The sequence below is a fragment of the Eurosta solidaginis genome, chromosome 3, assembly GCF_040869045.1.
Source record: "Eurosta solidaginis isolate ZX-2024a chromosome 3, ASM4086904v1, whole genome shotgun sequence".
NCBI classification, from domain to species: Eukaryota; Metazoa; Arthropoda; class Insecta; order Diptera; family Tephritidae; genus Eurosta; species Eurosta solidaginis.
Window position 1 is genome coordinate 191,336,120 of NC_090321.1, and position 24,432 is coordinate 191,360,551.

The 24,432-nt window shown below is 35.2% G+C and overlaps 1 protein-coding gene across 4 annotated transcripts in view; it reads left to right on the top strand.

Annotated features, from left to right (window-relative positions):
- Positions 1–24,432, top strand: part of Syn2 (Syntrophin-like 2) — a 182,857-nt gene that overhangs the window by 49,350 nt on the left and 109,075 nt on the right. For all 4 annotated transcript variants that reach the window (XM_067777878.1, XM_067777877.1, XM_067777880.1 and 1 more), the window contains exons 3-5: positions 9,042–9,106; positions 15,025–15,174; positions 15,591–15,876. In XM_067777878.1, coding sequence (XP_067633979.1) covers positions 9,047–9,106; positions 15,025–15,174; positions 15,591–15,876 — 496 coding nt within the window. In that variant the 5' untranslated portion in view covers positions 9,042–9,046. The remainder of the gene's footprint in view (positions 1–9,041; positions 9,107–15,024; positions 15,175–15,590; positions 15,877–24,432) is intronic.

The window sequence follows — 24,432 nt, forward strand, 5'->3', positions numbered from 1 at the left end:
GCCTTTGATGCTTACGGTTGACGAAAATGAAATCGAAGGTGTAGAGTCCGTTCTTTATCTTGGTAGTATTGTCTCAAATAAGAGTGGTGCAGATGAGGACGTTCAGTCTCGCATAAACAAAGCAAGAATGGTTTTTGGGCAACTGGCAAACGTGTGAAAGTCCAGCCAAATATCTTTAAAAACGAAGCTTCGACTGTTTAATTCGAATGTTAAATCAGTACTGTTTTATGCTTGCGAGACGTGGAAAAGCTGAACTTCAATTCAGAAACGTCTAAAAGTTTTTATTAATAAATGTCTGCGCCGAATCCTGAAAATTCGATGGCCGGAAAGAATTTCAAATGACGACCTATGGTCTAGAACAAATCAACCTAAGGCTGCCACAGAAATAACCAAGCGTAAATGGTCGTGGATTGGTCACACTCTCAGAAGACCTCCAGTAAATATAGCCAGACAAGCATTGCGATGGAATCCACAATGAAGCCGACGACCTGGTGCACCTGCGAAAACTTGGCGCAGAACTGTGGATAAAGAACTCGAAGACGCAGGATATACGTGGAATGATATCACAAGAACTGCACCTAACAGAATAAGATTTAAGTCGGTGGTCGAGGCCCTATGCTCCATTAGGAGTTGAGGAGGATGATGATGATGATGATGAAAGAAGAGCCGTAGCATAAAAAGGGATTTATTATGCTCTGCTACGAGCTACGTCGTATTTTAGAACGGAGAAAATAGCAGAATAAAAACTTCAAACAAAATGCTATTTGTAGTGACGCGAGAGCAGAAATATAAATTTTGCTCTTTGCTCTTTATTTTCTTGTTGTAGCTGATGTAGCGTTGGGACCACGGTTGCCACTTTGGATCCATTTGGACCAAATTTGGTCCGCTCCAACCCCGTTTGGTCCTGTGGTCCTTTTTTTCAATTTTGGTCCTTTTTGGGCGAGCCGTCACGATTTTGGTACTTTGATTTGAAGTTTTTTACTTTCATAACAATACGCAACACTGATAAAAAATTGCTTGTTTGAACACCCTGTGAATGGCAATCGATTTTCAGTAGCTCTCACCAGCAGAGCTGATAGCTATTGGTCGTTTTTACATAGAACGCTTTGTCGTGTAATGCGGCAGTTACTCACGAGCGTACGTACCAAAAACGTGTCAGCTGACACGACCTATCTTATGAGTGTGCAATGTAAACGAAAACTCACCGACGTGCAACGCCCGTACGTACGTAGCCCGGAACGTAGAAATCAAAACAATTTTGATTTTTTCCGTAAGAACGTGTCAGCTGATCGCTCTCTCACTAGACAGAGTTGCCTAGTAAACTGTTGTGCGCTAATTTTTGACCGTTTGCAATTTTATGCAAAAACACCTAATTAAAGTTTGAAAAATTGGGAAAATAATTCGAAATAATTATGTAAAAGTGCTGATTATAATTATGTAGTCTATTTATACTTATTTAATATGTATTCCGGCCTTTTACAATATCAAAAATTAAATTGGAAAAATTTGATGTTTCCATAAGCATACATGCAAAATGGTCAATGGCAACAGTGCTTATCTGTAAACAATACACACACAAATATGTTATGTACATGTACATTGATTCCTACGGGCTTGAGAGTTCGGTCAAACGTGCTTCGTACGACGAACGTCCTTACGTACGGCACACGTCGGTGGGTAACTGCCGCATAACATTGTGCGTGTCTCGAAGTAAGTGGCGATAGTGCAATACAATTAGCAAATTTAATGGTTTTGTATATGATTTACTGAGTCAGTCACATAGTTCGGCGGCCGCAGAGCGAAAATTTTTTGAATTGTCTCTTATTAAAACCGAATTACGCAATAAATTGTAGTTTATTTCAATCAACCACATAATGTTAGCCAAAGAACTTTGTACGCAAAATCCAGGTCCTCATTACGTTTGGTCGGTGAAAGACATAGGCTGTTCCTTGAAAAGTTATACAATGAGCGATATAAATTTGTTTTTTTTATACGTTTTTTTCGATGTAGTTTAAGTTTTTAAATATATACACATATATAACATGTGTATAAGACTGAAAAATATGCCCATATGTGATAAAATGTATTTAATTATCATCAGCAATAATTATCATCGATTTTAATTGAATCACTTTTTGTCTGTTTGTAACGTCGTGTTGTTTTGTCCTTTTTAAGTTGTTGATTATTATATTGTTTGTATACCAATAAATGAAAACAATTTTTGGTCCTTTTTTTTTGAAATCTGGTCTTTTTTTCGACTAATTTTGGTCCCAAATGAAAACAGGCTGTGGCAACCTTGGTTGGGACCACAAGTTAGGCTGTTATATAATTTTGACAGTAATTTCACAATTTGCATTAAAATTTTAATCAAAACATAACATTTTGCTTTTTAAACGGCCTTTAATACCTAAAGGAACATATTGATTTAAGACTTAACTATGTCAACGCTTAGTTATAAAAATGCATTCAGTAATGAAAATTACAACATTCATTGAGAGACAGTGATAAAATAAACTTTATTAATTCAGTCGAAATTACTTATAACTGAAATGTAAGAATCTGTTGTGGACAGTATGAAATTTTGAACCTTTAAGCCATACTTGTAGGAAGCAAGAAGCAAAGCACAAAATCCTCAATCGTCTATTATGAAATAATGACCGCCCTCTTAGAAATTTAGGACAGCTAAATATTAATATAAAATCCAGACATTGCCTGACTAGTCTGGTGTTCAGCTTGCTCTATAAAGACGCACACACGTTTTTTTTTTTGTTGCTGTTCTTAATTTTGTTATTGTGCTAAAGGTTGTTGGTTTTTGTGAAGTAAGTTCATCGATACACACAAATAATTCACAATTACGGCTAATTGTATAATGAGCCACCTGAACTGAGTATAACGGAAAGATAGGAATTCCATATTATGATCCATACAAAAGCTGCAAGGGCATAACTAAAAGAATTACAGTTGAATTTGCTTTTTTAACGGAAAGCTTTAGCTAGGATTCACACAAAAACAGAGACTCCAAATATTCCAAATATGAGCGCGGTTCTAACCATCGCCTTTCCTATTCAACTTTGAAATTATCGCTCATGCCATTTTTTACTGGGTATTTACATTTGTGCATTTATGTGCCCTTTTTGTCTTATGTGTGTCGAGATTCTTAGCCTGCCTTTGAATATGGTTAGATGCTTCAAAAATCTTCAGTATACCACTCTCGTTGACTTCCGTATGTAGGTCAACGGCAAAAAAAACATTTTTGTGAAAAGTGATGAGTGAAGATGGTGCGAACTTATGGAAGTGAGGTTAATTTTTTATTCATATGGTTTGCGTTGCTTTGTGTATACTAGTAGTTAGCGCTTTTTATACTCAGCTGAGCAGAGCTCACAGAGTCTATTAATCTTGTTCGCATAATGGTACCCCGTAATGGCATAAACTAATCCAGATAGATATAGACTTCTATATATCAAAATGATTTGGGGGAGAAAAGAAATTCATTTAGCTATGTATGTCCGACCGCCCGTCTGTCTATAAACACGATAACTTGAGAAAATTTGAGGTATCTTAATAAAATTTGGTATACAAGTTCCTGGGTACTCATCTCAGATCGCTATTTAAAATGAACGAAATCGGACTACAACCACATCCACTTTTTCGATATCGAAAATTTCGAAAAACCGAAAAGTGCGCTAATTCATTACCAAAGACGGATAAAGCGACGAAACTTGGTAGGTGGGTTGACCTTATGACGCAGAATAGAAAATTAGTAAAATTTTGGACAATGGGCGTGGCACCGCCCACTTTTACAAGAAGGTAATTTAAAAGTTTAGCAAGCTGTAATGTGGCATTCGTTGAAAATATCATAATTAAATTTACAGGAACGTTACTCCTATTACTATAAATGTGCTGAATAAAAATAGCAAAATCGGATGACCAACATTTGAATATATTTACAGTGTATTAGTAAATTATGTCAACATTCAACTCCAGTAATGATATGGCGCAACAAAATACAAAAATAAAAGAAAATTTCAAAATGGGCGTGGCTCCGCCCTTTTTCATTTAATTAGTCTAGAATACTTTTAATGCAATAAGTCGAACAAAAATGTACCAATCCTTGTGAAATTTGGTAAGGGCATAGCTTCTATGACGATAACTGTTTTCTGTGAAAATGGGCGAAATCGATTAAAGCCACGCCCAGTTTTTCTACAGAGTCGACTGTCTGTCCTTCCGCTCGGCCGTTAACACGATAACTTGAGCAAAAATCGAAATATCTTTACTTAACTTAGTTCACGTACTTATCTGAACTCACTTTATCTTGGTATTAAAAAAGGGTGAAATCCGGCTATGACCACGTCTACTTTTTCGATATCGAAAATTTCGAAAAATGAAAAATAAAATTCTATACGAAATACGAAAAAAGGAATGAAACATGTTGATGGGATTGGTTTTTTGACGCAAAATATAACTTTAGAAAAAACGTTGTAAAATGGGTGGGACATCTACCATATTAAGTAGAAGAAAATGAAAAAGTTCTGCAGGGCGAAATCAAAAGCCCTTGGAATCATGGTAGGAATACTGTTTGTGGTATTACTTATATAAATAAATTAGCGGTACCCGACATATGATGTTCTGGGTCACCCTGGTCCACATTTTGGTCGATATCTCGAAAACGCCTTCACATATACAACTAAGGGCCACTCCCTTTTAAAACCCTCATTAATACCTTTAATTTGACACCCATATTGTACAAACACATTATAGAGTCACCTCTAGTCCACCTTTATGGCGGTTTATCGAAAAGGCGTCCACCTATAGAACTACGGCCCACTCCCTTTTAAAATACTCTTTAATACCTTCCAGGTTCATTTTCCTACATGGTGATTTTCCCTTACTTTGTATCCAAAGCTCTCAGCTGAGTATGTAATGTTCGGTTACACCCGAGCATAGCCGTCCTTACTTGTTTTACATTACAATGATCTTTAATTAGTTCAGATTTCAATATAAGGACTGAAAAAATTAAAGCTCTTTTGTTGCGTGAACATCTTTGCTGAATGTATGATGGAATCCTGAATGTAAGCGTAGGTGTAGGCATAGTTTTTGCTAGTGGTATACTATACGGAAGCCATATGTTGGATCTGAATGCAGGCGTAGTGTGTGGTATTGGTATAATATATGAAATTATAGAGAATGTAAGAGTAATGGTCACTACAATTTAGCGTAAAGTGGGAACAAGACACGTGAAAGAGTTTATATAAGCGATATAAGAAAGTCACCTACATATAAATTAAAGCTTCTGAGCATATACACAATTTTTAAGCATGCCATTGCGAGAAGAGATGTATACACTGCTGTTTTGTTGGATATAAAAAGGAAGAGAGTGTTTGCTAAAACAAAGCACGTAGGTAAATACTCAGATTTATGTTGAAATTTGTTTCTTTTATAGGATTTTGTTAGTTGTAACATCTTTTTACAGTATCTGGTTAGATGGACATGAAATATAAAAGTGCAAGCAAAAAAAAGTTTCAATAAAATATAATAAATAAAATTGAATTAAAAAATAACATAAAATAAAATGATGTAAAACAAAACAAAATTAAATAAAAATTTTGAGTAAAATAAAATAAAAGCAAATAACATAAAAAAATTAAATAAAATGATATAAAATAAAATAAAAAACTAAAAATAATAAGAATGAGTAAAAGTTAAAAATTAAAGTTAAATTTTGTAAAATAAAATAAAACAAATTATATAATTTTTAATCGACGAGTTTTTCGTTTTTATTGAAAAAATTTCGATTTATTCGCGAAAAGTTATCGATATTTTACCGAAATTTTATTAATTTGTTATAAGATTGTTAGGGATTTCCAATCGGGGTGTTATCGACAAAATATCGACTTGTTGTCAGACAGTTATCGACTACTTACGGATGAGTTATCGACATGTTATCAAAAGTTTATCAATTTGTTTTTGGAAACTTATAGATTTGTTATCGGAGTGTTAACCAGTAGTTTCCGTCGTGTAATCGATTTGCTATCGATTTTGCCATCTAACATCTGGGCTAGCTGTAGCCAACTTAAATAAAAGTAGTTTCCAAACGTACATCTGTATGTTAACACACTGAAGTTCACCAGTACTTAGTACTCACGCCTTTCTTTTCATAACACACGAAATCGATAACACTATACTGCCAGTTAGCTGTTGTTGTTGCCGATCTAACTTACTTAATTGGCTCTTAACCGTGTAAATGGTTATGGCAGGCAACAATGTTTGACAGTCGCTTCTTCGCTGTGTTAACTGGCACCTATTGGTAACACTAAGGGAATTTATACCGCTTTCCAACTCCCTCTTTTTCCGTAGGAGGGTTCCAATAAAAATACTTTCTTAGCTGGGGCATAATTTTACTCATACGCGTAGAGGTTCGTTAATCATACGAAGAACTTTCCTCTTGAGCACTCCCAGAACCGCCTCTCAAAGATCAATAATTGGATGTTTAAATCTTTCTTACCTGTCATTACCATTGCAGTCAGCATAATTTCAAGTTTATTGGCACGTGTTGTCTGCCAACAAATTTAGTACATTTGTGGTGTACACCGCGCAGGTCGCCGCTTAACCCCTTTGTAATTACGTTGTACACCAGCTAATCTCATTTCACCCCGACTCAACGACGCGTGCCTCGTATTGAACTAATTGCCTTTTATGTTTTTGTATTTAAGATTCGCATACTATCCACAATTGTAAAAAAAGAGGTTACAACGCCAGCCCAAACGCTCTATAGGGCGTATACTCACCACACATTCACCATTTATTTGAATATTTTCTTGTTTTGTAGATGCAGGTAACTTTATTGTGTTAGCATTTTCTTCAAGAATACCTTTTTGTTGTTTTATGTGTGCTTACTTTCGTTGGCAGAACCACAGACTATTTGCTATTGTCTGCATTTGCTAAACGATTATTCAACTATTTTGGTTGAGTTGTTTTCGATGATGCTTTTGGTTAACTCAACCGCAACTCTTGATAGAGCATGATAGTAAATAGTTTGTTAACTAAGTTAGACTGTTAGAATCAACACAATGGGTGAAATCATGCGCTAGTGCGAACAGCTAGAAAATCGTCAAGTAAACAAGGTGAATGTAAGCCACTATAAAAGTTTGTTAGCTAACTGACTAACTATCTATCACACTTTTTGTTTGCCACCTTTTGTCCAGTACACGAGTGAGTGAGCTACATTGTTGGCGCTTATTTTGCTTCGTCTGTGTAAATTATTGTCGATTGTTAACGATTTATTCACAATAAATGTTTATTGTTTTCTATTTTGGATATTTCTAAGCCAGGAATGGAGGTTCTTATGTACTCTTACATATGTATATTTACATATACAGAAAAATAAAATTCCCTATCGATTATTTAATTGAACTTTGCGCAGTGACTTAGCAAAGGCTTGGGAGAAATTCGACCTCAAACTTGGTCATACAGTGACAATTTAATTTACCAATATATGAAAGCAGCAACTGCACAACGATTTGATAAGTTTGAAATTAAACCTTCATTTGCTAACTTGTTGGCAAATTTTTTTCGTTTGCCATCTGGCGCCCGATCAATTAATAATGCCGCAGTGTGTGAAACAACAGGAAATATTAACATAAGTGTGAAACAAATGAACACAAAAGTTTAGCTTAGGTCTATGCAAGACACCGCCTTATCGATTTCCGAGTCAGTTATGTGACCTAACGGCAACGCAAATGATATCAAATGACCTACGGGTCACTTTTAGGTAGTTTTTGATGTCAGTAATTTGACCTAACGAAGGCCAAATATTAGCAAAATTAAAATTTATTGACATTATGTATGTGTTTATGACACATATTCCGCGGCGTTTTGAACCATTTATATAAAGGAAGTACTTAAAAATAGTTCAGCTATGAACTATATGTGAAGTTTCAAGTTTGTATCTCAATAGCAAATGATCGCTAGACTTCCACTACCGTTCGATTAATAATAGGTATTTTAAAATGCCATAATTCTATACCAAATACGAAAAAAGGAATGAGACATGGTGATTGGATTGGTCTTTTGACGCAAAATATAACTTTAGAAAAAACTTTGTAAAATGGGTGTGACATCTACTATATTAAGTAGAAGAATGCGAAATCAAAAGCCCTTGGAATCATGGCAGGAATACTGTTCGTGGTATTACATACATAAATAAATTAGCGGTACCGAAAGGTGATGTTCTGGGTCACCCTGTTCCACATTTGGTCCATATTTTGAAAACGCCTATACATATACAACTAACTTCTTTTAAAACCCTCATTAGTACCTTTAATTTGATACCCATATCCTACAAACAAGTTGTAGAGTCACCCCTGGTCCACCTTTATGGCGATATCTCGAAAAGGTGTCCACCTATAAAACTAAGGCCTACTCCCTTTTAAAATACTCATTAGCACCTTTAATTTGATACCCATATCGTACAAATAAGTTGTAGAGTCACCCCTGGTCCACCTTTATGGCGATATGTCGAAAAGGCGTCCACCTATAGAACTATGGCCGCCTCCCTTTTAAAATACTCTTTAATACCTTCCTTCATTTTCCTAGATGGTGATTTTCCTTTATTTTGTATCCAGAGCTCTCAGCTGAGTATGTAATGTTCGGTTACACCCGAACTTAACCTTCCTTACTTGTTTAAGGTGATTGCTAATCGCCGACTATTTATGATCCCATCAGCTATAGATTTTGATAAAAGCGTGGTCAAGAAAACATTTTTCGGCAATGTTTGGAGAGCTAAAGCGATAAAACTAACCAATTTTAATAAGCAATAATGCAGATTTATTCTTATACACATTTTGACAATATCTGCCGCGAGACAACGCGGAAATCAAAATATCTTACAAGAGATTATGGATAACTATTGCACTGTGCAGACATATATGAAACTTTGCCTTGCCATAAAATCAATATAACACCCGAATAAAGTTTATAATTTCAAAAAAAAAAAACTTATAAAACCTTTTAGTTATTAATAATTTTTTTATCTTTCATTACAGAAAATATGAAGATCAATGCAAAAATGGCCACCCCTATTGAGGAAAAAATTGATCACAATTTAAAGGTAAATGCTAAATTATAGATTTAATTAGTCGTTAAGTATCATTCATTTAACTCAATGTCTTGAAATTTCATGATTTTGGCCGTTTTTTTTTTACTTGCATATGAATCTGTGTACGGTCATCGGCAAGTACACATTGTAGTAGCGCATGGAGAAATAGTGGAGACACGCCTTTTTTTGGTCATAGTTTATAACGCATACCAACTTCGAAAGTGGAAAAGGCTGGATACACATACTTTTTAGTAGTAAATGTATGCGCAACTTTATAGGGACTAAAGTTAAAGTGCATATGTATATGCGCTTAAAAAACACAGCTATTATTAGGGCACTTACAGTGCCTTTTATGTTTTAAACAAGTAAGGAAGTCTAAGTTCGGGTGAAACCGAACATTACATACCCAACTGTACACTTGAAATGCTGCTGTTGTTTGTTTTTTGTGCTGTTGTTGTTTGTAATAGTGTTGCAAGGCTGCGCAATAATGCATATACATATGGTTATATTCTGAACTAATTTTCGTTTAAAAGAACCAAAAATTATAAGGAGGCTAACACCAATGACCTTGAGCAGGTAATAATGCAGTAATGGAGATTTCCCTACTGTTTATTTAAAAATAAAGATACAACAGAAGAATAAACATAAACACACAAGTGCCATTGTACTAAAAAGCGTTATTACAAAAAAAGGCCAGGGTTATTAACGAAATTTTCCAACTTTTACTAGAAATAGCTTATTACCTGCATCTACGCACGTTTACAAAATCTTTTATATAAAAGAAGGCGATTTAACCGATTTAGCTTAATCCTAAGAAAAATAAGATCTTAAACTCTTAATTAAGGCAGCATAAGGAAAAATGTAGTCAGCACCTGAGGAGTTAAAAAACGTATTCAGATCAGCACAAGCCCTAGAAATAGGAGCATTTACACCATAAATAGTTCAAAAAACCCAATTTTAAAGGGTTCAAACTGTCAGAGGTTTCTGCATGGCACATTAAACTGAATTTTATCAAGAAGTGATGGACAATCAACGGTCCCTGAATTATGTCAATGACAAATGAGCAATATAGAATGGAACGTCTGTTTGCAAGCGTGTTTAGTGCAATTAAAAGGTATCGTGATTCGTATGAAGGCATTGGTTCACAAAAGTTTAAAGATCGAAGAGCAAATCGTAAAAAAACTTTCTGATCATGCTCAAGCTGATTTGATAAGCCAATTTGGTAGGGTCTCCAAATGACAGCCGCATACTCCAACCTCTTTCTGACATAGGCACAATATAGTTATGGCTCCAGAAACGTTGGGAAATACATTGTAAGAAAGGGGCAGTGCCACGTCCATTTCTCAATATTTGAATTTTTCCCATTTCTTGTTATAATGGCACAAAATACGATTGGTACAAAACTATTTTTCGCTAAGATTTAACTTATTATTTTTTCCTACGACCCTTTTTAAAATAATTTATATAAAAGTGGGCGTGGCCCCTAACCAATCTTATCTATTTTACTAGAAATATTTCCTGCTATAAGGAAAATATTTGTACCCAATTTTGCTACGATATGTAAATTTATCTTCAAGTTATGGCCCCTGAAACATTGAAAATTGCTTAGACAAAAAAGAGGCGGTGCCACACCCATTTTCAAAAATTTTAGTGTTTTCCAATTTAGTGTTATAATTCAATTTAGAAAGTAAAATTCTATTAATACAAAGCTCTTTTTCGCTTATTATTTTCGTCTACGACCCTTCTAAAAATCTTTAATATAAAAGTGGGCGTGGTCTTTAACCGATTTCGTTAATTTTTCTTCAAAGCATTCCTTATAGCAAAAGCAACCTCTCTGCCGAATTTTGTTACGATAGGTTGAACGATTTTTGTTTTATGATTAATAATATTTGTAAAATTGATTTTATAACAAGTGGGCGGTGCCACGCCCATTTAAAAAAATTTCAACATTCTAGGTGTATTATTTACTAAATAATCAGGTTTTTTGTGCTTTCCAAAATGTTATATATATATAAAAAGTGGTCGTAGTTATCATCCGAATTCGCGCATTTTCAATACCAATCTATTTTGGGTCCAGGTAAGCTCGTGTACCAAATTTGGTGAAAATATCTCAATATTTACTCAAGTTATCGTGTTAACGGACGGACGGATGGATGGACGAACGGATATGGGTCAATGAAATTTTTTTTTCGATACTGATGATTTTGATATATGGAAGTCTATATCTATCTCGATTCCTTTATACCTGTACAACCAACCCTTATCCAATCAAAGTTATAGTACCCTGTGTACAAGTACAGCTGGGTATAAAAATCTTAAGTTTACCACAATACCAAATCGAAATTGTGAGCACCTCTTTGAAATTTATAACTTCTTGGATACACCTAAAAGAAAAGCCATTGTGGAAAACACGATTGAAGATTCTGACGAAACTCCACGAACGAAATCTTTAAAAAGATTAAACCTGACTCGATGGATTTCGAAATATGAGACCGTCAACAATTTTTATGAGTTATTTCCGTTTGTTTACGAAACTCTAAACGAAATGAGAACCTCGGAAAAGGACGCAAGATTTTGAAATTTTAATATGTTTACATATTATCAATGTAAGTTTTAAACTTTCGTTTTCGCCTTTGCGTCGCGAAATGGAAAAGGTTAATTTAGATTTGGTTCAAGCAATGGATTCGCCAAAGATTTGCGCGACGAAGTGAAAAAGATTTGTGCATAAGAAGACGCTTTTTCTGAAATTTACGAAGCTTCGAGAAATATTGCTGTAAATCTTGACATTGAAATTAAACACAAAAGAATACCGCGTAGACAAAAAATGGGCAAATCCTGAAGTTTAAAGTACAAAGGATTATTTTCGTGTAGCAGTGTTCAATCCGTTCCTAGATTCTTTCATGATGGTTCTTGGAGAAAGATTCAGTTAATATGAAAATATAACGGAAGGGTTTTCGGCTTTTTTTTAAAGCATGATTTGAATAATATGGAAAAAGTAGCTGATAAATTCATCAAGACAGTCAAGGATATTAGCTACTTTATTGGTATCGAAATCAACTGCGGAACGCAGTTTCTCACGTTTGAAACGGATAAAGACGATTCTGAGAAACACGACAAAAGAAGTAAGTAATTATAATTGCTTTAAGATTTATTAATTTTATTCTAAAATTAAAAATTTATTGTTGGCTAATTTTTTATTGTAGAAGTTATAGATAAGTTATCGAAGAAATCCCTAAAACTTGATTTCCTTCTTTAATTATTCAAAGACTTTTTCGCATATTGAGGGCACCCAAGGAAAAATGTATCCCTATTTTTTGTTTGTTTTTATATAATATAATAAGTGATTCTCATGATTATAAAAAAGAACCAATAAAAATAACTTAAAAATAAAAACAAAAATTGTCAAATTAAATCCCCTGCCATCACAAAAGCTATCTGCCTTGGTACAGCAATATGTCAGGTAATCAAACTAATAAAAATTTTCTTTTTTTCAAAATTGGTTTTTAAATATAACACCTCGCAAAAGCTTAGAAAAAAGTAGGACAAATCAGAAGAGAGAACGGTGAAACCTTGTAGTATTCTATGTCATGAGGTTTTCTAATTTTACCAATAGACGATATCGCACACCTATATCAAAACAGCGATCAATTCAAAAAATCGCATTGTTCAAAACACGCGAAGAATTTTTACAAAATCTTTTCTCGTTAATTAGTAGAGGTATAAATAAATCGAGTATACAGTTCCGTAGATATTGAACTGGGAAGTCCCGAGATACTTACATATATGTACTTTTTTGCAATAACCGCTTAAGTCTTATATTTTAGGTTGCCGCAAATTCATATTTAAAGTTTAAATGCATATTTGAAAAAATGCAAAACAGGTAATTAGTCAAAAGTTCGTGAATCAGATGGCTTAAAGTAAGGTCAATAAAATCGTATTTGTATTACAAGAAATTTTTGCACTTAAATAACTTAGTAGGTTATTGCAAATTTTAAAATATGTAAACTTACATCTTACATCGACTTAAGCCTTTATTGCAGATTTTGATTTAAATATCAGTGTAACTTATATCGACAAAGGCTTTTATTGCATACAGTAAACGTACAAACTTAACGACTTAACTCAAAACGGAAATATACAGTCTCGAGTTAAATATTTTATTTGTTAGTTTTATTTAACAATAAATACAATTTTTAACATAAAAACTCACTCCATAAATAAGGAAAGGTAAAAGGAAAAATGCGGGCTCATTGCACTCATATCTATGTTTTCATTTAATATAGTGAGCTAAGTGTCATTATAACCCTTTCATTAAGCAATGATTTTTTTTATACTCAGCGTGCTTTGCATACATAGTATATTAACTTTGATTGGATAACGGTTGGTTGTACAAGTATAAAGGAATCGAGATAGATATAGACTTCCATATATCAAAATCATCACTATCGAGAAAAATTTGATTGAGCCATGTCGGTCCGTCCGTCCGTCTGTCCATTATCATGATAACTTGAGTAAATATCGAGATATCTTCACCAAATAGATTGGTATTGAAAATGAACGAAATCGGATGATAACCACCCCCGTTTTTTTATATATAACATTTTGGAAAACACAAAAAACCTGATTATTAAGTAAATAATACACCTAGAGTATTGAAACTTGACGTGTGGACTGATATTGAGACTCTTGATAAAAATTTGAAAAACAAATTTTAAATGGGCGTCGCACCGCCCACTTGTGATTAAATCAATTTTACAAATATTATTAATCATAAATCAATAATCGTTAAACCTACCGTAACAAAATTCGGTAGAGAGGTTGCCTTTACTATATGGAATGCTTTGAAGAAAAATTAACGAAATCGGCTAAGGACTACGTCTACTTTATATAAAAGATTTTTAAAAGGGTCGTGGACGAATAAAATAAGCTATATCTTTGCAAAAAGAGCTTTATATCAATGGTATCTCATTTCCCAAGTGGATTTATTACAGTAAATAGGAAAAACTTCAAATTTAAGAAAGGGCGTGGCACCGCCCCTTTTATGAATAATCAAATTTCCATGTTTCGGGAGCCATAACTCGAAGAAAACAACAGCATTTCAAGTGTACAGCTGGGTATGTAGTGTTCGGTTTCACCCAAACTTAGACTTCCTTACTTGTTTTATTTTGATTCTAGTATAGCTGAAAATCTTTAAAAAAATGTCTACTCTGAAAAAAAATGTTTTTTGTTATTCCACCTTGCAACTGCTTTCTTCAATGATTTAGACATTCTGTTATTAAGGTCATATTTGAGCGAAGTCATTATTGAAGTCGTACATCAGGCGATTTGTTAAAAGGGTTGTAACTGAAAAATACAATTTCTGTCAGAAAATATTTGTATTAGACTTAACTTATTTCCTTTTCAGAAAACGGAAAAGACAAAGATGGGCAAACTGTAATAAAGATTCGTATTTCTGCTTTAATATAGTTAATCGTTTTAGCTGTTTACGAACTATTAAAAGGGATTAAGTTGAATTACGTGTATATCTCCTCTGTCAAATTATTGATTTTTCAATAACAACTTTTTTAAGAATTCGCCTGAGATACGACTTTACCAATGACTTTTAAGGATAGGTCGATATATATAGCAAAATCAACTTCAAGAAAGTAGTTTTTGAATAGTTTTCCGGTACGTTGAATACACAGACCGATCATATATTATTTTATTTTTTACCGTATTTAATTTCGTTTTTGTAGCTTTTTTAAAGTTCTTTAACTTATGTAGACCCTAAGGTACTAAATCATTTATCAAATAAATGAAATTATTAAAAATGTGGCATTCATTGGCTGTACATAACTAAAAGCGAGGTGATTCCCAATCAAAAAATTCTTAATTAATCGTCAGCTCTTAGCTTATTAAACTCTTTGTCTGTATATTTTTTCTCGTTTTAGATTCGTACTGGTATGGTTAATGTCAGCGATGGCAAAAGCAAACCAGAACCACTTAGACTGAACTTAACTATGGAACTAGTAACTCTACAAAGGCTGGAAGTAGTAACACCAACAAATGCTCAACATAATGGACCACCAATGGAATCAAAGGTGAATCTAGAGTAAAGTAAATAAGAAATTAAAAAACAAGAATATGGGTTAAGCAACAAGAAATGCTAGACAAAAGTTTCCACCTTATGCCGATTTTGAACAAATGACCTCTGTTTCGCATTGAAACTTTCAGTATGGATGATTATTATTATTCATATATTTATGTGCATTAATTTCTGTGTACATTTGTATGAATGTCTTCTTATAAAAAGCGTCCTCATCCATTAATTTAAAGCTCTACAAATTCCTTTTCCCTCTTTTCAAGTTTAAATTTTTAATCACCAAATTTTTTGCGTTTTATGCTTCAAATTTTCTCGAATAAATTCGTTGCATTGCTTATTTATTTTACTTTCACTTAACATTTCCCTTTATTCATCTTTCGTTTACGTACATTTTGCTCGCTTGCTTACTTGCAGGAGCGTATGGTGCAGATTACCCGTCAAAAGGAAGGTGGCCTTGGTTTGAGCATAAAAGGTGGTGCCGAACATAAATTGCCCATTTTAATATCGCGCATATATAAGGATCAAGCGGCGGATATAACGGGACAGCTATTTGTTGGAGATGCGATAATTAAGGTGAATGGCGAATATATTACAGCTTGCCCGCACGATGATGCAGTGAATATCTTACGAAATGCCGGCGACATTGTTGTATTGACGGTGAAACATTATCGAGCGGCGACGCCATTCCTTCAAAAGCAACGTGAGTTTAGAAAAGCCATGTTTATATTCATATATTTCGAGTACCTTCTATGTAAGTTATTGTGTTTTACGGTTTAGTACAAAATGATCTTGTGTTAATAATTTGTCTGAAAGCGGTGCACAAATACTAATTAAAACTGCTACTCATAATAGGATGCCGGTGAGACTAACCCTGCAGACAAACCAACTAGTTGAATATTATAAGAATACTAGTTTGCCAAAAATCAAAACTAGTTCGAGTTCTGGCTTTTTGCTATATTAGCAACTGCTATTTTTAACCCGTCGTTGTCCTACTTAATATCAATTGCCAGTCTCTGCATTAGCATCATACCTGTTGGCAAACTTTTTGAGCGATTGCCATACTAATCAGGATTTGCATCAAGATCATTCTCTGCGCCAGCATTATACCAGGTGGCATACTAGTTACTATATACACCAATATCATATCAAAGGACATACTTGTAAGTTTAACCTGTTGCATTGCGTTATTGCGAAGTTGGGTCAGAGTGCCAGGGTAGTATGTTTTCTTCTTTTGCAAGAGTTGGTTAACTTTTATTCGCGCGAGACCCGAAAAAAAAAACTATTTACCCTTTCACTATGTTAGGCTAAGGGCCCCTTGAGCTTACATGAACCAAACGGCTTGGTTGGTAAACGCTGGATCTCATCAATAACCTTACGGAGATGTGAACTTATCCTCTTGAAATTCGGTTTGTGTTTTTTAGTCAGGCGACCATAATGGCGACTTATAGTACATGAGCAATTGCCAATTGCTTTGTAAGTTGTAAGCAGCGTTTCTTCATTATTTTCTAGGAGCTAAAGGCAAGACACTTGAGTATTTTGTTGCGGCTTTGTAATATAAATATAATTTCAAAAGCACACCAAAGACAGCCAGTTGGTAGTGTAATACCATCGACGTTAACGCGAAATAAGTGCGACATCAGTTACTTCCATATCTTTACGATATTTTCCCAATTCTCAACCCAGGAAAAAATCCATCTTCGTTTTTGAGCAGATTGCTTGTCCAGTTTAAGGGAAACGTTTCTATGGCGCAAAATTAGTCCCATTTCTTCTTCGTAAAATAAAACGGCATTTAAGATCGCTGTATACATCCAATGCATTATTTTTGGGTTATAACCCCACAAGTTACTAACGGTTGCTTTATCAGCTTAGAGGTCAGTTTTTGTCTTCCTCATTCTATTGCTTACTTACTTAATTAATTCGCATTTTTTTGTTTTTATTCTTTAGCAGTACTTTCGTTTGCCGATAAAGGACTTTATTTTTCAATTGCTTAACTAGTCCAAAGTAGCATTTATTACCAAGAGCGATTCTTCGCTGGACTTCAGAGCTGATGTTGTTGTTTGTGTGTCTGATATCTTCGCTATTCTATACTCGACATTTATATTTCTGTTAAATGTACAATGCAACATAAAGCTGAGGTATTTAACGCCCGTAAAAAGTATGAGGGTAACTTCATTTAGGAGCGGTGGCCTAACAGGTGGTAGTTTTTGCCTGGTGAATACAACTATTTCAGTCTTTCCATAATTGACTTTAAATCTACGTCCACAGTACCAGTTCTCCACGAGGCTTACCGCAAACTTCCAAACTATTAGTGATAACGCCCCTACTTGAGTTCACACCGTGTTATAGATTGAGCTTTATTGGGTATCCCGTCTCATTGAAACTGCCTCCTGGACTTCGGTTCCATCGCGGCTTGAGGATAGACGTTGTTAAACACTCCCTTTATGTTAAAAGATATATCTTCAAAAAGAAGCCCAGAGTGAAGAGATGAGAAATGCATGCGTGGATTTATGGAGTATGACTGTGGAGTACTATATAGAGGTGTGAACATGCAGATTACTTCTCATGTGCATTAGGCTGAAGTCACTCGGCATTGTATACGAAACCCCTCCTCTGAATGAGTCGAATGATTCAACGGCCTATTCGATCTTCTGAGTGGTGATTACATAGATGCCACAAGATGTGAAAGTTAAGTGAAAAGAGTCTATATATTAGAACTACTAACATTTCACAGATAGATGACTCCTAATTTCCATCTGGCTTAACTGAAAGCAGTTGGACTTTTTGAGCGAAACCTCCGAGTTTCCTCATGTACTGTCACAAAATTTATGCCAATGCAGATTTCTTCACAGCTTTGAAGATTTTTACCCAATTGTGGTAAGCTTGCGAATATGGGGTCAGTTTAGCTTGTTTGAATAAGCTGCTTTATTTTTTCCGAAGAAGATCATCTAGCAGATCCACCATGGCGTGAAACAGGACAAGAGATGTTGGCAACAGAGTTATGCTCTGTTAGGAAGTCTACTGCTTCGTCAGTTACTAGCAATGATTTGAACTCACCGTGTGAAGGTGACTCCTTTTAAGGATATATGTACGCTTCACTCGTAAGGATAAACGAAACGTACCGCAACATTCAATAATAAAAAAAAAAATAGTGCTACCATGAAAACGAAGCATTCAGGAAAAATTTGACGCAGTACAACTGAACTGTTGGATTTGGGCTCATTTCTAGGATAACTTTCCTGACGCAAAGAGTAGTACTTTACACCATCTGCCTCACGTTCAAGAAGAGTTGTATCTTTCACACAATCTAGTTAGAATATGATTCATGGACGGCTTTTTGGGCAGCTTGGAAAAAATATTTTTATGAACTAAGTATCTAAGTTAGCAACAAGTGTGCACCATTCAAATACTATCTCACGTGGATATTGACAGATGAATAACACAAGGGCGTCAAACAAAAAAGGCCTTAAAAGAACCCAGCACAGCGGGTATGTCGATGCTCACAAACGTACAATGCGTCGCAACGTGAATTTGATTATTTTTCTTACAAAACAGGAAGCGACGTGTGTAATTAAATGCACGGATAATTAAAATGGAAATTCTAAATGGAGGCTCTGCGGTTAAGTGCAAATATTATGTTGTCAATGTTGTATACAAATTTTCAGGATTTTTGTAGTACGTAGTATGTTGTTTTACTTCAAAGGTCATTCGCAAACGCATGCCAATTGTCAGTCGCTTTGAATGAAATTCTGAATAGAATTTTGCAAGTTAATGAGCAACGTTTTTGTTTAATAAAAACCGGAAATGCAAAAATAATGAATTTAATCTTACGACTGAATGTACAAGAATATTTCGTAAAGCAACTAAAAAACTCTGATGAAATATTAAAGACTAAAGTTAAGAGCAAAGCTAAACTGCAAATCGGTAAAAGACAATAATATAACAAGTAAGGAAGGCTAAGTTCGGGTGTAACCGAACATTACATACTAAGTTGAGAGCTTTAGAGACAAAATAAGGGAAAATAACCATGTAGGAAAATGAACCTAGGGTAACCCAGGAATGTGTTTTTATGACATTGGTTTCAAATGGAAGGTATTAAAGAGTATTTTAAAAGGAAGTGCGCCATAGTTCTATAGGTGGACGCAATTTCAGGATATCGCCATAAAAGTGGGCCAGGGGTGACTCTAAAATGTGTGTTGTACGATATGGGTATCAAATGAAAGGTGTTAATGATTATTTAAAAGGCAGTGGGCCTTATTTTTATAGGTGGACGACTTTTCGAGATAACGCCATAAAGGTGGACCAGGGGTGACTTTATAATGTGTTTGTACGATATGGGTACCAAATTAAAGCTATTAATGAGGGTTTTAAAAGGGAGTGGCCCTTAATTGTATATGTGAAGGCGTTTTCGAGATATCGACCGAGATGTGGATCAGGGTGACCCCAAACACCATCTGTCGGGTATCGCTAATTTATTTATATATGTAATACCACGAACAGTAGTCCTGCCAAGATTCCAAGGGCTTTTGATTTCGCCCTGCAGAACTTTTTCATTATCTTCTACTTCATATGGTAGGTGTCACACCCATTTTACAAATTTTTTTCTAAAGTTACATTTTGCGTCAATAAACCAATCCAATTACCATGTTTCATCCCTTTTTTCATATTTGGTACAGAATTATGGCATTTTTTTCATTTTTCGTAATTTTCGATATCGCAAAAGTGGGCGTGGTCATAATCGGATTTCGGCCATTTTTAAAACCAAGATAAAGTGAGTTCAGATAAGTACGTGAACTAAGTTTAGTTAAGATATATCGATTTTTGCCGTAACGGCATAAACTAATCGAGATAGATATAGACTTCTATATATCAAAATGATCTGGATGAAAAAAGAAATTCATTTAGCCATGTCCGTCCGTCCGTCTGTCCGTCCGTCTGTAAACACGATAACTTGAGTAAATTTTGAGGTATCTTGATGAAATTTGGTATGTAGGTTCCTGGGCGCTCTTCTCAGATTGCTATTTAAAACGAACTAAATCGGACTACAACCACGCCCACTTTTTCGATATCGAAAATTTCGAAAAACCGAAAAAGTGCGATAATTCATTACCAAAGACGGATAAAGCCATAAAACTTGGTAAGTGCGTTCCCCTTATGACGCAAAATAGAAAATTAGTAAACTTTTGGACAACGGGCGTGGCACCGCCCACTTTTGAAAGAAGTTAATTTAAAAGTTTTGCAAGCTGTAATTTCGCAGTCGTTGAAGATATCAAAATGAAATTTGGCAGGAACGTTGCTCCTATTACTATATGTGCGCTAAATCAAAATTAGCAAAATCGGATGACGAACACGCCCACTTTTAAAAAAAAATTTTTTAAAGTCTAATTTTAACAAAAAATTAAAAATCTTTACAGTATATAAGTGGGCCGTCTTGTGCTATGCGATTCGTGACCGAAACTCATTTTTCAAATGACAATACTCTGAAAAGGTAAATTCCCCAGCGGGTTAGGGGGCTTAGAATATATCCTCGGCATGTATGCCTGTCGTAAGAGGCAAATAACCGATTCAAGGGGCTGGCAGTGCAGTTTATAGCTTCTCCAACCCAATTATCAACCTCACCTACCCGTGGCGTATCCTGTTTTTTTAGCAGCCGAGGTTCTGGCGACCCCAAGTTTCTCATGGATCCAAGGGGCGGGTGTGCGGTATGGGCGTGAAGGTTTCATGTGAGACCAAATTGCTCCCGAGTGGTTGTTACCGGACATCCGGATCTTTTTCCGGAAAAGTACCATCAACATCAATAACACTACACAAAACCTTCGTGAAGCGTCCTTATCGCTACAACAATAACAACAACAACAGTTTTATCGAAGCAATAGCATATGTGAACTAAGAATAACGCACACTCTTTGATCTATAATTTAATATTTCTTTTAAAAATAATTTGAGTTAAAGTGGTGTTTGATCTGTGATCCTTGTCTTCATGGTTTCAAGTAGACTCCATTGTAAAATAGCCTAGCAACAATCCGATTGATGAACCCACAGTTCGTCTACAGGGTTTACGTGTTGTTAATTACTAAATATTGAGCCGTATTCCAAATCGCAGATCTTAAGATATATAAAACAAGTTTAAAGATGATAGGCGAGTACTGTTTTGATTTGTAGCAAAAGTTCTTACCTATATGAATATGTAGGTGGGTATCCTCTTACGTACTTACTTAAAAGGTCAGTCATGGGCGTCCAATGTCAGCCGCTTCTTTCTTGGGTTGAATGGCGCCAATTAGTCACACCAAGGGAGTTCACAACGTTATCCACCTGATCCTGCAAGAGAATTGGGGGGCGCTCCCGTTCTCCGTTTCCGTAGGCGAATTATAATAAAAAAAAATGTTTATCATCATCTCTTATTTGAATAACATGACCTAGCCAGCGTAGCCGCTCTGTTTAAATTTGCTGGATAATGTTGGTGTCTGGGTATTCTCAATATTATCTGATACCTCCAAAATATAATATGTATGTGTATGTGCAGAGTTTTGAGCTCACATATGCAACGCCTATGACACTTCAAGTACTCAAAGAAAAATTCTACAAGAATGTAACTGGGGGCAAAGGCCATGCAACAACAATTGAGATCTTCTCACTCACTTCACCTTTTGACCCACTTTAACAGATATTTATATATGTGCATGCTTTCATACTCGTGCTCACAAAAATGAAAAATTAAAAACTTTGCTTGCTTTGATTCGTTGGTGTGTGTTGTTCACAATTCTACTTTTATGTGCTTTTAATTTTTATCACCCTTTCTGTATAGCTCATCTTTAAAGACGCAACATTTATACACAACGCACACACATGTGTATGCACAGAGATACTTTCTATAGATAGTGATTCTTCTGCCTTTGCGTAGTTGGAAAAGTTTTTTTTGCTTTTGGTGTTAAAAAACTTAAAGTATTAAATTTCCAAAGAAGTACACAAACATTTAAATTGTGGATGTTTTTAAGGACTTACTTTTTTGTCATCCATTTTTTTATTCTAAACATCATTGGAGACAATCTTAATTCTCTCATTTTCCTCTTTTCATTAAAAAGTGAAAGCGAAGCAAACTGAGAGCTAAAGAAAACATTTTTAAATTTTTTGCACAAAGATAAATCATCATTTGCCAGAGTAACGCTTGAAAGCTTGCACGTGGAAACTTATTTTCTTTCAAACATACCGAAGGTTTTGATATGAACTTTCGAATGAATATTGTATTTTTTTATATATATGTGACCCGGTGGCTTATGAATCAAAAAAGAAATTGCGAGAAATAGTTGTTAAAGATAAACAATGCATTTCTTCAGGACGTTTGTGCTCTTCTTTTTTTGAGTCATAAGCCACCTTTTCATAGACCGGGTCACATATTTATCGAAACATTATTAAAATCAGTTTTTAAGATATAAATCAAAAACGGACATTGCCAAGTTCATTATAAAGGGGTAAGTTAGCTAAAGTTGAACGATCCGGTCAATAAAGGCGGTCTGCATATACTGAATATGTCCATAATGTAGCCAAAATTTGTTTTACGACCGGAAAAACCTCAATTAGGTAGCAGGACTTACGTTATAAAAAACTCCGTCCTTTTGAGGAATAATAGAAGTTTTGTAAGACCTAGTTTAATAGCTGCATCAAAATTTGGAACTGCCCGACCTGCCAAGCGCACAAAACGTGCCCGCATTTCCTGGCAAAGCTTAATTTCTAAATTAACAAATGACGGCAGAAGGCAGTGTTCAGTTATAATACCCATTATGAGCCTTCAGTCCTCTCTTTTTAATGATAAAAGTAACTTTGTTAGTCTAACGTTGTAAGACTTGCTAATGATCGTCGACACATTGCAGTCCTGCACTTGGTTACACGCTTTTGTTGCTTGGTCGATCATATGCAGATATCACCTTCCTTTAATCTCGCCCAATCTGATTAGAACGTTTACGTTACAAGCTTCGAGCGATGTACCCTGTTCAGCTAGCTTTTTCATTTCCAGCTGTTCTAAGAGAACCATCGAAGCACAGGTTGGGAAGCAGGTAGCCTGTTCGTCCAATATTAATTGTCTCTATACTACTTTGGCTTCCACCGTAGTGTGAAGGTAGCGTGCTCCGCCTACCACAACGAAGATCCTGGGCTCACGCCCCGGCCAAAGAAACATCAAAATTTTAAACACAAGGTCTATGCAGGGTCACCACTCGGCAGTGTTTGGCATGCGCGTTCGGACTTTGCATAAAACAAGAAGGCGCTGTCCCGCCAATTTGTAGGAAAAGTAAAAAGGAGCACGACGCTAATTGGAAGAGAAAAACTCGGCCCAAAATCTTTTCGGAGACTATCGTGCCTCACATTTTTTTTATTGCAAAGGGCTGCTTTCTTCGTATTTTTTAAAATAACCAGTTTCTTTTTTGTAACCAAGTAAAAGTGATTTTTGTGTAACGAGTTACTATTTTGTAATCAGTTACGCTTGACAACATTTACGTTACTCAACATTTCTAAGAACTTGTAATTTTGGGAAAAGAATACTTTTAGGATAAATAACCTTTTGGGTAACTTTTTTAAAAATTTGAACCGGTAACATTTTAAACCAAAACTGGTTAAATTGTTGAAAGCATTGAATTTGAGGATTTGGTTGTTTGTTCACAATTTAATTTGTATGTGTTACTTCTTTAATTAACAATTCAAACTTCAAACAGCAACGAAAAGGGTATATTTTCAGATCTTGTCTTATCCCTTCTTGATGCTCCTCTTCGCCTAGTGCTCTTTCTACCCTTCAATTCACTCTATCAGACTCTCTCCTTCTTTCTCACTTTCATTCTATGTCCATTAATTTTTCCTTAATTTTTAATGTCTCCACTTCCATACACTACCTTTTTTTCGATTAAATCTTGGCATCACCCTTTCGATGAAGTTCTGCCATCAAAGCCCTTTCCTCTTCTGTCCCTCACTTTTTTGCTACCCTCTCTCTCTCTCTTTCTCACACTGTGCGTATATATCACTACGTTTCTCTGTCTCTATTCCATCTTCTCCTTATCGCTCCCATCTTCCAATGTATCCCTTTACCACCATTCCTTTTCCCGTCTATCCCCTACTTCTCTTTCCCAATATCTGTCTCTCTCTCTTTCTCACTTTTACACTAAGATGTACTTCATATTTTCCTTTCCACCATCCCTTTCGTTCTTCCACACCACCTGTCATGACCTAGCCTGTCCCCCTCTCTATCCCTTACCACCACCCTTACCTTTTCTCG